Source organism: Canis lupus, chromosome 37 (assembly GCF_003254725.2).
Source record: "Canis lupus dingo isolate Sandy chromosome 37, ASM325472v2, whole genome shotgun sequence".
In the NCBI taxonomy this organism is placed as follows: Eukaryota; Metazoa; Chordata; class Mammalia; order Carnivora; family Canidae; genus Canis; species Canis lupus.
In genome coordinates, this window is record NC_064279.1 from 7,033,382 (window position 1) to 7,046,666 (window position 13,285).

Below are 13,285 nucleotides of genomic sequence, written 5' to 3' on the forward strand. Positions count from 1 at the left end.
GGATCGATTTATAAATCTTTGTCTCCGCCAACATCTTAACCCTCACTGTGCGATCAATAGCAGTCAAGGGAAGATGTCTATTACTACCTCAACTTGAAGCTACAAAATTGTTCTGTGTTTCCCCCAACCTCTTCCATGTTATAGTGGGGCAACTTCTTTTCTACTATTGAGTTCCCTCACCTTTCCTGAGACTTACACTTTTTATTTTCCTTCCGTTGACCTAATCAGCTTATAAGCCTCTTGAACTATTACTCTCAACCTTGGCTATATAATGGAATCACCTGAGAAGCTCTTAAAAATACAGATGGCTGGGGTGCCTAGGTGGCTCTGACTCTTGATCTGACTCTTGATCTCAGCTCAGGTTTTAATCTCAGGGTCATGATTTTGAGCCCCTTGTTGGGCTCTACACTGGGCTCCAAAGCCTACTTAAAAAAAAAAAAAAATACAGATGGCTGGTGCCACACCAGAGATTCTAACTGGCCTCAGAATTTCTGTAAAGCCTTCTGTAACTTTGTTGTATGGCTAGGATTGAGGACACTCTTCTGTTCCACCGAGAAAAGGATATAGCTTCTCTTAAGATGGGAGTGACTGTTGGTTGTTTCTCTTTACTTCTAGAGATATCCCTAGAACCAGTTACTGGGACTCCTTTATAAACATCTTCTCAATGTGGCATCAATAAACCAATGAAAGGCAATGAAATGTGCCACACTCCTGCCACCCTTCATGGATCAAGAACTTACCCCTGTCCACCATATTCCTCACAGGCCTTAACTATCCAATCTACTTTATCATGCAGATACATACAGGTGCTCAGATAGTAAATCATTTAAAATCTTAAGATTAACATTTGTATCAGGGACATAAATAACAAAATAAGAAGAATGTTCTATGCATCAGTAGTAGCAACACATTGAGATGAATGGCTAACATGGACAGTAGAATGAGAGCAAAAAAATTAGTTTTGTAAATTAGAGAATACAGTTTAAACATAGTGTGATGCTCCATTTAGATGCCATAAACAATATACTCATAGGGCCCAAGCAAACAAATAATTCTTTAAAACTATCAAAAAGGAAAAAAAAAGATATATGTCACCTATCCTCAGCAAGACAATAAGGTAATGACTACTAAGTAACATTCCTGGAGCTCATATTAGAGTGAAACGTGTACGTGTATTCTTAACATACACTTGTGAATAAATATTAGCCAGACTCTAAAAGCTAGCAAGCTCTAAAAGCTAGCTGTGTGAACAAAAAACAAACAAAAGTAAAGCTAAACCACCATATAAAAGTTAAGATTTAAATAAGAAAAAAAATGATATTTTTGTTTAACTTTGTTTTTTTTTTAAAGCTCTTATTCATTTATTCATGAGAGACACAGAGAGACAGGCAGAGACATAGACAGAGAAGCAGGCCCCTTGCAGGGAGCCCAGTGCAGATCTCGATCCCCAGACCCAGGATCACGCCCTGAGCCGAAGGCAGATGCTCAACCACTGAGCCACCCAGGCGTCCCATTTTAGTTTAACTTTGGCCTCAAAAATTGTGAGGTTTCTGTAGATACATACAATCTATTGAGATGTGGGAAGAAACTACTGGGACCTCCATTTAAGTTTATTTTCTTTAAAAAGGAAAGCATTTTAGCTGGTATTTAACTTCTGGGTTGGCACTGTGCCCTCAGTCAACTCCACAGAGGATCTTGCCTTGCACTATCCCAGATACCCTCCAGGAAAAGTAGGGTTTCCACAAGCAGAGGGGGTGAGGCTTGCCTTCTCCATTCATTTGCTCCAAGTGCACTGAAATGCACAGTGGTGGGCCTGCCAAGTCCATCTACAGATTGTGATATGTACCCTTAGACTAAAAACATCCTACAATGGGCAAGATTTATGCAAGAACCTTCAGATTAAAGACGATAATACAAATGCCAGTGTAAATAATGTGGAGTCACCGGGCTGACACTTCTACTCCAAGTAAAAGCTTTCTACACGTTAGAAGATAAAAATAATGACAAATTTAATCATATCTGACAAGAGCTTGGTCAAAACAGAGGAAAATCATCAGTAAGTCTATTAGCTACACAGTTAGGTAAGACTATGATAAATGAAAAGCCTCACCCTAAGTATATTGTGATATACTTCAAATATTAGCTAATAAGAGTAGTTCCTGTATATAATCCATAAATGAATAAGATGCACATTTGAAGACGCATGCTGAAAAAGTCTACAGAGATATAGCCAAAAAGGCTGCAGATAACCACCATAAAGCAATACTATAAAAAGTGGTATCGTATCCTTTTCACATATTCACAGCAAATAACATTATATAGTACCATTTTAATACCTTTGCCTTGTGTATTATTTTACTGTACTTATACAGATTCTTGCTTTGCATTACTTATTATATATATTCAGAATAGACTAACAAAACAAAATATACAGGAACATTTCACACACTTACACTATTTGGACGTAAGATCAATGAATTCGTGGGAAAAAAAATTTAAGATAACAAAATATGATTACTTTTAGACTAATTCAGAGTAGGTGAATCAGATATTACCTAGGAAAGGCTTTACTTTTAAAGGAACATTTAAGGATGATTTGCATTTCACACAAAGTAATAAGTTAAGCAAAGAAAATATATATTTACATGCCAGTTACAGTTTATATATAAATACTGTTAAGAGTTTGTGAGGGAGAACGTCTATATTCTTAAACATGCAATACTTCTAAAACTTGTTTAATCACAAAGTTTTGTCTTTTTGCAAATAAAACTTTATTGGAACACAGCTTCACTTTGTGAATTTGTCTACGTATTATCTATGGCTGTGTTTGAATTCTAACAACAGAGTCGAGTATTTGTGACAGATACCACACGCAGCCATCAAAACTTAAAATATTTACTATCTGGCCCTTGATGGAAAAAGTTTGCAGAGCCCCCTAGTCTAGCTCCTTGTTTGAATTACCACAAACTGCAAGTTATCAAATCTGGTTAAAATAAAATTTTGTTATTTACCAGGATGAAAAAGTACTGTGTTAAGTCCAAAGAGTCGTCTATGGAAGGCAGGTCCTGTTGAAAGAATCAGAGGCCTCTGTATTCAGCTCATGCTATCCAATGGTGGGTCTGCAGATAATTTGGGAGGGGGGTGTACTGAGCTGCATTTTTTGGCATGAAAGAGTGAGCAACATTTGGAGCTCAAGAGGAAAGAAGGGGTGAGAACAGAGAGAGGACTCGGGCCCTGCACCCCAGGGCCAAGATGTACATCTGGGCGGGAACAGTCAGAAAGCCAGGAGGGAAGAAGGGAAAGCCGGTGCAGAAACCAAAGAGCAGGAGCAGGCTTGTGGAGCCAGGCAACCAAACACTCAAGTCGCCAGGAATTCTTTGGAATCATTGGGAGGATACTAGACTTTGCACGAGATATGGCACGTAGTTTGCAGCCAGTTATTGCTGCTTAGAAGGCCCTGACCAACATCTGAGTTACACCTAAAAAATTAGAAAAGATTCGAGTTCATTGGTCAGGGGAAAAAAAGAAGTGGATAGGGTTTCTAATAAATCCCCCTCTCTCTTTTTAAAAGAATTTATTATTTATTTATTCATGAGACACACCGAGAGAGGCAGAGACACAGGCAGAGGGAGAAGAAGGCTCCCTGTAGGAAGCCTGATGAGGGCTGGATCCCAGGATCCCGACCTGAGCCAAAGGCTTAACCACTGAGCCACCCAGGTGCCCCTAATAAATCTCTTTTCATGTGAACCCTACACAAGCCCTGTGGTGAGTGCCAACTTCATCACATTTGTCTCTCATACCAGCACTCACTGTCATAGCCCAAGGATGCCTCGAATAACCACTACTTTTGCTTACCTACTTTTATAAAATGTTTTGACTTTGTCATTTCTTCATTTTTATGCTTATATCTGCTTAGGAAATGAATTACATAGTTTTCATCTAACTTGGTAAGAAAGGACTGTATCAAGAAATACTTAGTATACAAAGGAGAGTATCTTACTTAATTTCCAAAAATTAACTTTCATGAAAATACAAGTAGTCTAAAATGATTGTGGAATTAACTTCATAGGCATAAAGGATATTAGAAGTAGAGAAGGCCTCAGGGCTCATCTGGTCTGACTCCTTCATCTGATAGGCAGCTTCACGTTATAGGTAAGGTCACGGAGTCAAGGGCAGTGATCTGTCAGCAGAGCTGATTAAGAGTCTGGCTCACCTATTTTTTATTAGGCCACAGCTTAGTCATTGGCCAGCATCGGCCAAGCATGCTGACATAAATATTTTTAAATGTTAATTCTCCTTATTTAAATGTTTTAACTCTGAAGTTTTACCCTGCCAAACCTGCTTAATATATCAATAGAAATTTAATATAATACTTCAGGATAAACAAAGTTTTGCTTTAAAAAGACCATTTCCTTTTCTAAAACTGCATTTCTCTTTAAAAAATATCAATCTTGGAAGCACTTTAACTTGGTTTTGAAAGAGTAATTTTATGGCTATTTAGGAAATTAATGATTTTTGTAATTAAAAGAAGTCTCTTTTCCAGTATCACGCACTGGTGAAAAATTTAATGTCTAGGGTCCTGCTCTGATATAAATGTACAAGAGTAAAAAAAAAAAAAAAAACTAATATGGGAGAAGGGAAGGTGAACACTTTCTGAATCAAGAAAAGATACTTAAAGGTGTGCCTGGGTGGTTCAGTCAGTTGAGTGTCTGCCTTTAGCTCAGGTTGTGATCCTGGGGTCCTGGGATCGAGTCCTGCATCAGGCTCCCTGCTTAGTGGAGAGCCTGATTCTCTCTCTCCTCCCCATTTGTGCTCTCTCAGCTGCTATCTCTGTCTTTTTCACAAATAAATCATTTCTATAAATAAATAAAATCCTTTTTAAAAAAAAAAGAAAAGATACTTAAATAGCACTTCTCAAATTATGGTGAAGGACCAACTTTTTAAAAATCATTATTTCAAATCCATCATGAGTCAATACTTTTATAAAATACAATAAAAAGTGGGATGTCTGGGTGGCTCATCAGTTTTGGCTCGGGTCTTGAGATCAAGCCCCGCCTCGGGCTCCACACTCAACATAGAATCTGCTGGAGATTCTTTCTTCCTCTCCCTCTCCCTCTACCGTTTCTCTCTTTAAAAAATAGAATAAAAAGTAATTAGTAGAATAATAAAATGAAAAAAGAGAAATTATGAACTCAATATTTATTATTAATTACATTTAGCAGGCATGTAATGACTATCAAATTGCTCTGAAAGTTTCTTTTCCTTTTTTTAAAAAGATTTTATTTATTTATTTATTTATTTATTTATTTATTTATTTATTTATTTATGACACAAAGAAAGAGGCAGAGATGTAGGCAGAAGGAAAATTAGGCTCCCCACGGGGAGCCCTAAGCAGGACTTGATCTCAGGACCCTGGCATCACAACCTGAGCCAAAGGCAGACACTGAACCTCTGAGCTGCCCAGACACCCATCTAAAAGTTTCTGGATGCTTACTCTTATCATAAATAACAGTCTTAAGACAAAAGCTTACAGGCTGAGACAGGAACAGGAGCCACACTGTGAGTAGTGCTCCTGCAAAGCCTTTGTTTCTTTTTTAATGAATAGACACAGGTGAGGATTCCAGCATTTCTCCTGAATGGAGGCATCAGCCCAGTTAGCATTCAGTCTTAGGACTGTAGACCTTGTCGGACTACACCCCACAGGAGGCTGTGCTATATCAATCATGGAAATAACAAGGGGGAAGAACTGTCATGAGATGTCACACAGAAGGAAATTGGAGATGGCATTGGCAGTCACTTTATTTCTACTTTTTATGACCTTCTCTTTTCACAAAAGGCCACTCCAACCCTGTGATAAGAGGTAGAAACATAACTGTGGCACATGGAAAAGACAAGAAGAAATAGGATGCATGTGTCTTAAAAACTGTTGCCCTTGGGGATCCCTGGGTGGCTCAGCGGTTTAGCACCTGCCTTTGGCCCAGGGTGCGGTCCTGGAGTCCTGGGATGGAGTCCCGCGTCGGGCTCCCGGAATGGATCCTGCTTCTCCCTCTGCCTGTGTCTCTCTGCCTCTCTCTCTCTCTCTCCATGTCTATCATAAATGAATGAATAAATCTTTAAAAAAAAACTATTGCCCTTAATATTTGTTTTTTTCTCTCTCAAATGTGCACTGCATTTAAGTGGTCATAAATTAGTCATGGAAAAGTAATTGTTTGTGACCATCCAGAGTCCTTGCAGGCATAAACAACATCAAATTTGGGATCCCTGGGTGGCGCAGTGGTTTAGCGCCTGCCTTTGGCCCAGGGTGTGATCCTGGAGACCCGGGATCAAATCCCACGTCGGGCTCCTGGTGCATGGAGCCTGCTTCTCCCTCTGCCTATGTCTCTGCCTCTGTGTGTGTGTGTGTGACTATCATAAATAAATAAAAAATTAAAAAAAATTAAAAAAAAACATCAAATCTTACAAACTGTAAGTTGCTTTAGACCAGGGCCTCAGTCTTACACAATTTTCTGTACTCTCTTCAAAGTCTGGCAGGTGCCTTGCACATAGTGTATACTGAATATATTTGGGTAGAATAAATATATTGGTATAATCACTAGCAAGTAATAATATGCAAGTATTAACAAGACATGTACCACAGGCGGATGTCCCTAAGGCTGTATTCAGTCCTGGAGGTATTTACTCTATTACTGAAATCATTTGGGGCTTTTACCCTCTATTGATTAAAGCAACCTCATATTCTGTAAGAATTGCATAAATCAGTACCCAACTGATTCATTCAATTAATCGAAAATTCCTCCAAACGTACTCATTATTATTAAATTAAACTTGACCTTTATTATTATAATTACTGGAGTACAATTATTCTAAGAATTAGTATTACAAAGTAGCACAAATTCTCATTGGAGAATTTGGAATAGGAAAGAACTCAAAGGAAACTATTCAAGAAGTGCTGGCTTTCCACAAGGAGAGGCCAGATAGTAAAGTAGCCCCAGTCTTCAATCTCCATGTGCTGTATAGACCACATGCATCAGAATCTTCTTCTTAAAATGCAAATTTCTAGGCACAAACATAGGCTTCCTCGGACTCGTTGGACACGAGGTTCTAGAACAGATGCTTGTGACAAGCACTGCCAGTGATGTGAATGCCCAGTAAATCTGAGGATCACTCGTCTACATTCTAACTAATAGGTCATAAAATGCTCACTTTCTTCCCAGTCCTAGGTACTATGTTCTATATGTGATCATCTTTTATAATCACAAAGATAATTTAGGGAAAACAGTAACATTCTAATCTCCCATCTAATTTCCCAATCCACAGACTGTCTACTAGCATTTAGCTCACAATAGTGACTGTCAGTGTTTTTCAGAGAAAGGGAAGAACATGAGTTTTAAAATTCAAACTATAAGATAAAATGCTTATCCTGCTCTGTTCTGGGAAACATTTTTATACTTGTTGGGACTTCTGTCTGCACAGACACAAAAGTAGAGCCATTTTATTGGTTTGAACAGTATCCATCAGGGTGCTCATGTGATCTGAAGGAAGCAGCTGAGCACGGTGGTTAAGAGAGCAGGTTCTCGAATTCCACACTCTTCCACTTACTGGCCGTGGCGTGTTAGGCTTGTTACCTAGTGTCTCCAAGATCATTTTTCCTAAATTAGGATTAATAGCAGTATTAGCCTCAAACAGTGGCTCAGAGGTTAAAATGGAATAGTGCACAGAAAGTGCTCAGCACATACTGCCTCACACACACTAAGTGCTCAATATATTGTGGCAATATCTATTTGGACTTAAGAGCCTCAATTCTGTAGCCTAAAGACAGGATATAATCATTTTTTAACTTTATTAACCAAAAGACAGCCTCCAGAACAGAAAAGTGAAAAGTTCAGCAATTCTCCTCTGGTGCTACTCAGTCCATTCTAGAAGAAAAGGCATGTGTGAAAGGCCGGCTGTGTTTGGATATAGGCCACGGTAGGCTGTGTGCCTGGTTGTCTGCCCTAAATACCATGTCCTAGAAGACACACTTTGTACCCTTTCAAGGCCCTTGTAGCATATTTAACAATGCCTTCCACTGGGTGGGCTTCAATAAGTATGTATTTAACTGTCCAGGTTCGTATGGCCCTAATTTCTGTCCCTAAGGCTGTTCATTTCCAAGAAAGAAAAACAAAAAAGCAACAAGAATAAACAGGAGAAATAATAAGAAAAAATTCACAATACTTCGGAAACCTCTCCCCGGAAGCCCCAAATCTTGCTCATCTACATTTTACCTAGAATTGCAAAATATGTTTCTCTAATATTTTGGCAAGAGACTATCTTCATTTCTTCTCAGGAGTGGGAATAGTCAGAGAAAGAGGGGGAGTGAGTGAAGCCCCTGGGGAGACAATGCTGCTTGGCTCCAATTATTTGTTTGGCTGTCTCCTCCCTGGGAATCCCAGACTTGGGGAGGAGTACAGGTAAGAGGAGGACATGGGACTGGATCAGAAGGAAGCACACAACACAGCCTGGTCAGTACCAAGTAAGTCTTGAAGGTTTATCTCCAGAACCCAATGCATGTTGGACAGTTTTCAGTGGGTATGACCATGTGTTGATCTACCTTCCTGTCTGTGTAGGAGGCATGCATGGGTGAGGCATGGGTGGATGGATAATCAACATTATGATCTGATTCTCTTATTGCTATTTCAGGCTCTGGAAATAAATTTAGCAATGAACATTATTTTTCCAGGCATAAAAATCAGAACATAAACTTTGCCTGGATAGAAAGAAATCTCAGAGACTCTGACTTATACTGGTATCTTTGACTTTACTACACTGATACCTGTGTTGCATACAATTTTGAAACTCATCCTGATTTTGCAGGTTCCAGTGGTTTCAATGACTTCCAGGGCCACACTTCCATAAACAAGCTTCAAATCAGTTTACCTTGCCTGCATGAAAGATGATTACCACCAGCCTTCTCTGTGGCGCAAACTAGTTCTACGTTAGCAGTTGTACAGAGAATCATGTTAACATAGCTTAAGTTAGAAACCCAGTCTTTATTGAACCACTCAAAAAAAATAGTTTCCTGAGCAGGCAAGATGTTAGAAATACTATGGCAAGCAATAGGTATGGCACTTGCTTCAAGGAACTTACTATCTAGAAGGTCTTTTTTAATTAGAAGAGGATAACAAGTTCAGCGGTAGTTTTATATTGTGTCAATTTAGCCTACATTTGACTACATCTCTCAGGACCCCTCCCACCCCTAGTCCTGTTCGCCACAAGAGAAATCCTCATGGGTTTTGGAAGGCACAGAATAACCACAGCCTGATGGTGCGCTGGGTGCCAGGTGCTGTTGCACCTCACACACGTCATTACCAACCAACTGGATCCATGTGTTGGCACAAGGCAGAGTTGGGGTTTCTTCAGAACTTGCAATATCTCCCTCAGTTTCTCCCATCCTTGGGTCAGGTGCCTGCAAGCTCTACAGTGAAGCACACAGCTCCTTCTGCAAGTCACCCATATCCACAATGTTGAGGCAGCGAGAGGAGAGGCAGTCAGGGGTTCCAGTTTGTCCTTGTTCTCTCCCATTTCACATCCAGCACTTTTTTTTTTTTCCAACTGCACACCCTGCCTGCCAACCATGACTTCAGGACCACACGGAACCCAAGGGGACAGCCTTACACAAACTTCTCCAGCAGCTCACACAATTGTGGAAGGTCTAATTACTATAATAAATATCTTATCCTCTATCTCTCACAGTGCTTCTGGTTCCCTGGTTGAACCCTGAACCATCAATAACTACAATTTAGAAGCAAAGGGCTTTGAGGACAGTATAGAGTGTATAAGTCTTTCAATGAAGAAATGTTTTTTTTTTAAAGACTATTTATTTATTCATGAGAGACACAGAAAGAAGTGCAGAGACACAGGCAGAGAGAGAAGCAGGCTCCCCTCAGGGAGCCCAATATAGGACTCGATCATGGGACCCCAGGATCACAACCTGAACCAAAGGCAGACGCTCAACCACTGAGCCACCCAGGTGCCCCAAGAAATGGTTTTTAATTCATATTCATATAAGTAATACGAGTGTTTGCCAATCTAAGCAATGGATAGGTGTGCCGGCTCTCACTCTGAGGGCATTGTACCGCTTTGGCAAATGCAAACAGCCAAGTTTCAAAATACCAATCCAAACCTTCTCTGTTGTTTCCCCCATCAAGCCTGCTTCTCTTTTCTCCACTATTATTTAGGGAAGGTGCATGGCAATAGGATCAAATTCAAAGGAAGAAAGAAATCTGAATTTAGGACTTCCACAGCCCAGCGATGTGCTGGAGTTAAGGTGTCCAATGATGATTCGAAAGTCAGTTCCAACAATGGTTCCAAAGACTCCAATTTTCATGAGAATCTTTTCAACTTGTGACAGATATTAATATGAAGACATCCTCTTCCACAAGTTTACATACGATCCTGCACACTTACAACTCATGGTCTGTTTGCATTTAATTCTTCCCAGCAAGGGACACACCTGCAAGGAACTTTTTTTTCCCCCAGCAAACCTGCAGAGGGAGCTGGTTCCTCAGAGAAGCAACAAATGCCTTTCTCAGATATCCACATTGATCCATTGTTGGACTGACCGAACTCAAACACACTAAAGACATGTCAAGAAGGCAAGCTGATGGTTACTGCAAATGGGATGTCTTGAGGACTGAAGCAAGTAGTTGAGCTAACAAAGGAGGAGATCACTCGGCAAAGTTCTGAAATCACCTGGTCCTATGTCTTTCTATCCCACACCCACTAGACTACATGCCTCCTAAGCACAATGCCTGGTATATAGGAAATGCTTAGTGTTTTTTTTTTTTTTTTAACTTAAAAGAACTGGTTCTTGTTAAAAAAGGAAACAAACCCATATTTTTCAAAAGATGCTTAAAAAGAAATTTACCAAAGATCACAAAGACCAGGAAATACTCCTCTGTAAAGGAGCTGGTCTCATGAAGCTGGTCATACAAACTCATGCAGCCCACTACACCTGCTTTCCCAGGTAAAACAGAAATGAAATATGGGACCATAAGAAGATTCTGGATTCCCCACAGTATGAGCCGAGCAGTTTAGGATTATTTGCCTCCCTCATTCCTTGTGGACTCTTGGAAAGAGAAACACAACTCATACCTTACAAAAACTCCTCAAATAACACAGCACAGCAGGGAAGATTATGAACACTAAGATAACTGTCTTATCATGAAATTTCCAGATAGTTGCTGAGGAGGAAAAGCTGGCACTGATGACAGCCATTGACACCCGTGACATTAGTAGGCATCCTCAGCAACTCCTGCTCCTAGGTGTACCTGGAGAATTAGTACCTTCTCCAGTAGCAAAAGAGCCTCATTTGGTAAAATCAGCTACAAACACTAGCCATCCAATGACAACGGCCTCCTAGGTAAGAGCCTCTAGTCTCCCTGGATGGTCAGCATCCCCTCTGATCAGGTTTCAAGACTCACATTCACCAGCACCCCCCACCTCCCCTCACCGACACTGGCTTTCTCTTCTCATCTCTTATACTTTCCCTGAACCAGCTGATCCATTTGCTATAGTTTCAATGGCCACCCTCTCCATTCTTAAGTCATGCTAGACTTGTATTGATAACGATCATCTATCAGCCCTCTTCACTTGCATTTCCAGAATTCAAAATAAATTTGTTCTTGAATACCTACAATGGACCAGGCTTGGGATACATCAGGGAACAAAACACAGATCCCTGCCCTTATGCAGCTTACATTCTGGTGACATGTTTGCCAAATTTGGCACGTTCACACCGAACTGATTAGCTAGCTTCCTTTTCCTGCTCCTCTTCCTTTGCTTTCTCATTTAATGGCACCACCATTTACCCAGTGGCCTCTCTCCTACTTCACTCTCACAAGGTCCCAAACACTGTCAGGGTCATACTTATCTCTGCTGGGATCACACCCCACTGCTCAGGGGACCCTCAGCCCTGTACCATTTGACCCAGCCTCTGCTACCAGACTTCTCTCCACTGCACCCCTTGTTCCACCTACATCCAATTGAACCTGCCATTCATTCATTTCCATGTCCCTTGTTCTCTTGCATGTTTATCCTCCTGCCTCCACCCTCTCTCCTTCTCCTGGCCTGGTAAGTGCCCACTCATCCTCTAAGGACCAGCTCAATGGACATCACTTCTTGGAAGTCTTCTCTATTCAAGCAGTTGTTTTCCTCCTCCATATGCTATTGTACTGATTTGCTTACATGTTTGCCCCCCCATCAAGACTGAGAACTCACTGAAGTCAAGGATCATGCTGACCACCTTGGACTACTCTGGTCACCACCTCCCCAGCACCATGTCTGGCATGCAGGAGGCGCTCCAAAACACAAACTGTTCCATTTTGATAACCCCCTTGCATTAGAAACAAAAGCCTTTTGTTCACAAGCAAGAATCCCTGGTCCAGCAGAAAGCATTTTTCTCTTTCTGGGGCCTGGAGGTGCTAGATTAAATAAGATAATCACTCACTTCACTTCTGGAAGCAACAGCCCGGTGCAGTGGGGTCAGCCACATGTTGTCCTTGGCATTTACACGAGCTCCTGGAAGCAAAAGCACAAGTTAGAGGTATAATGCAGTTCAGGAGAAATTCTACTCATGTTAAATCAAATGTGATATCTTATACTCTTATTTGCCTGGTACAACCACCATATTTTTTTTTCTCTGTATCAGTCATGCACTTTCTAGCCACCAGAAGACAGGAGGAAAGACCAAGCACAGTAGAAAAAGTGAAATCAGGTGCTGAAATGTCACAATAATTGACAATAATTGAGTAAAGACTAGAGGAGAAGTGCAGTGTCTCATTGGACAGGAGACACAGTTGTAAGAAGGCTGAGATTCTCTAGGAGTAAGGAAATGTAGATCTTGAAGAATGAAGAACTTTGCAGGTACATGTGTGTATATAAATATATACATACTTGTGTATAGAATACATAATTATATATAAATATAAAATTTTATGTATATAAAATATCTAACAACATATACTATTTTTAGTCATTAAGTATACTTATCTCACAGGGCACATGATACCCTTCCTGGTGAACTGTCAAGATGAGCAGCCTTCCAACAAAGGTATACTAGAGGTCAGCTGGATTTCAAACAAAACTTATAAAGTTGAGTTTGATGAGATTCGATCTGGGCTGAGGGGATTAGCAGAAATCTTTCTATCCAAGAATCTCGCTTATTTCTCTGGGACCAGCCAGATACTCTGGTAGGAAGAAGCCAGTTTCCATGGAGCTTTTGGACAGACATAACATGAAGCCTATG

The 13,285-nt window shown here is 40.4% G+C and overlaps 1 protein-coding gene across 18 annotated transcripts in view; it reads right to left on the reverse strand.

Moving 5' to 3' along the window:
- The window catches only part of ANKRD44 (ankyrin repeat domain 44), a 362,773-nt gene that overhangs the window by 185,745 nt on the left and 163,743 nt on the right, over positions 1-13,285 (reverse strand). For all 18 annotated transcript variants that reach the window (XR_003134598.3, XR_003134599.3, XR_003134596.3 and 15 more), the window contains exon 4: positions 12,488-12,558. Coding sequence is in view for 12 of the 18 variants with exons in the window: in XM_049106597.1 (XP_048962554.1) it covers positions 12,488-12,558 (71 nt within the window). In the remaining 6 variants the exon portion in view is untranslated. The remainder of the gene's footprint in view (positions 1-12,487; positions 12,559-13,285) is intronic.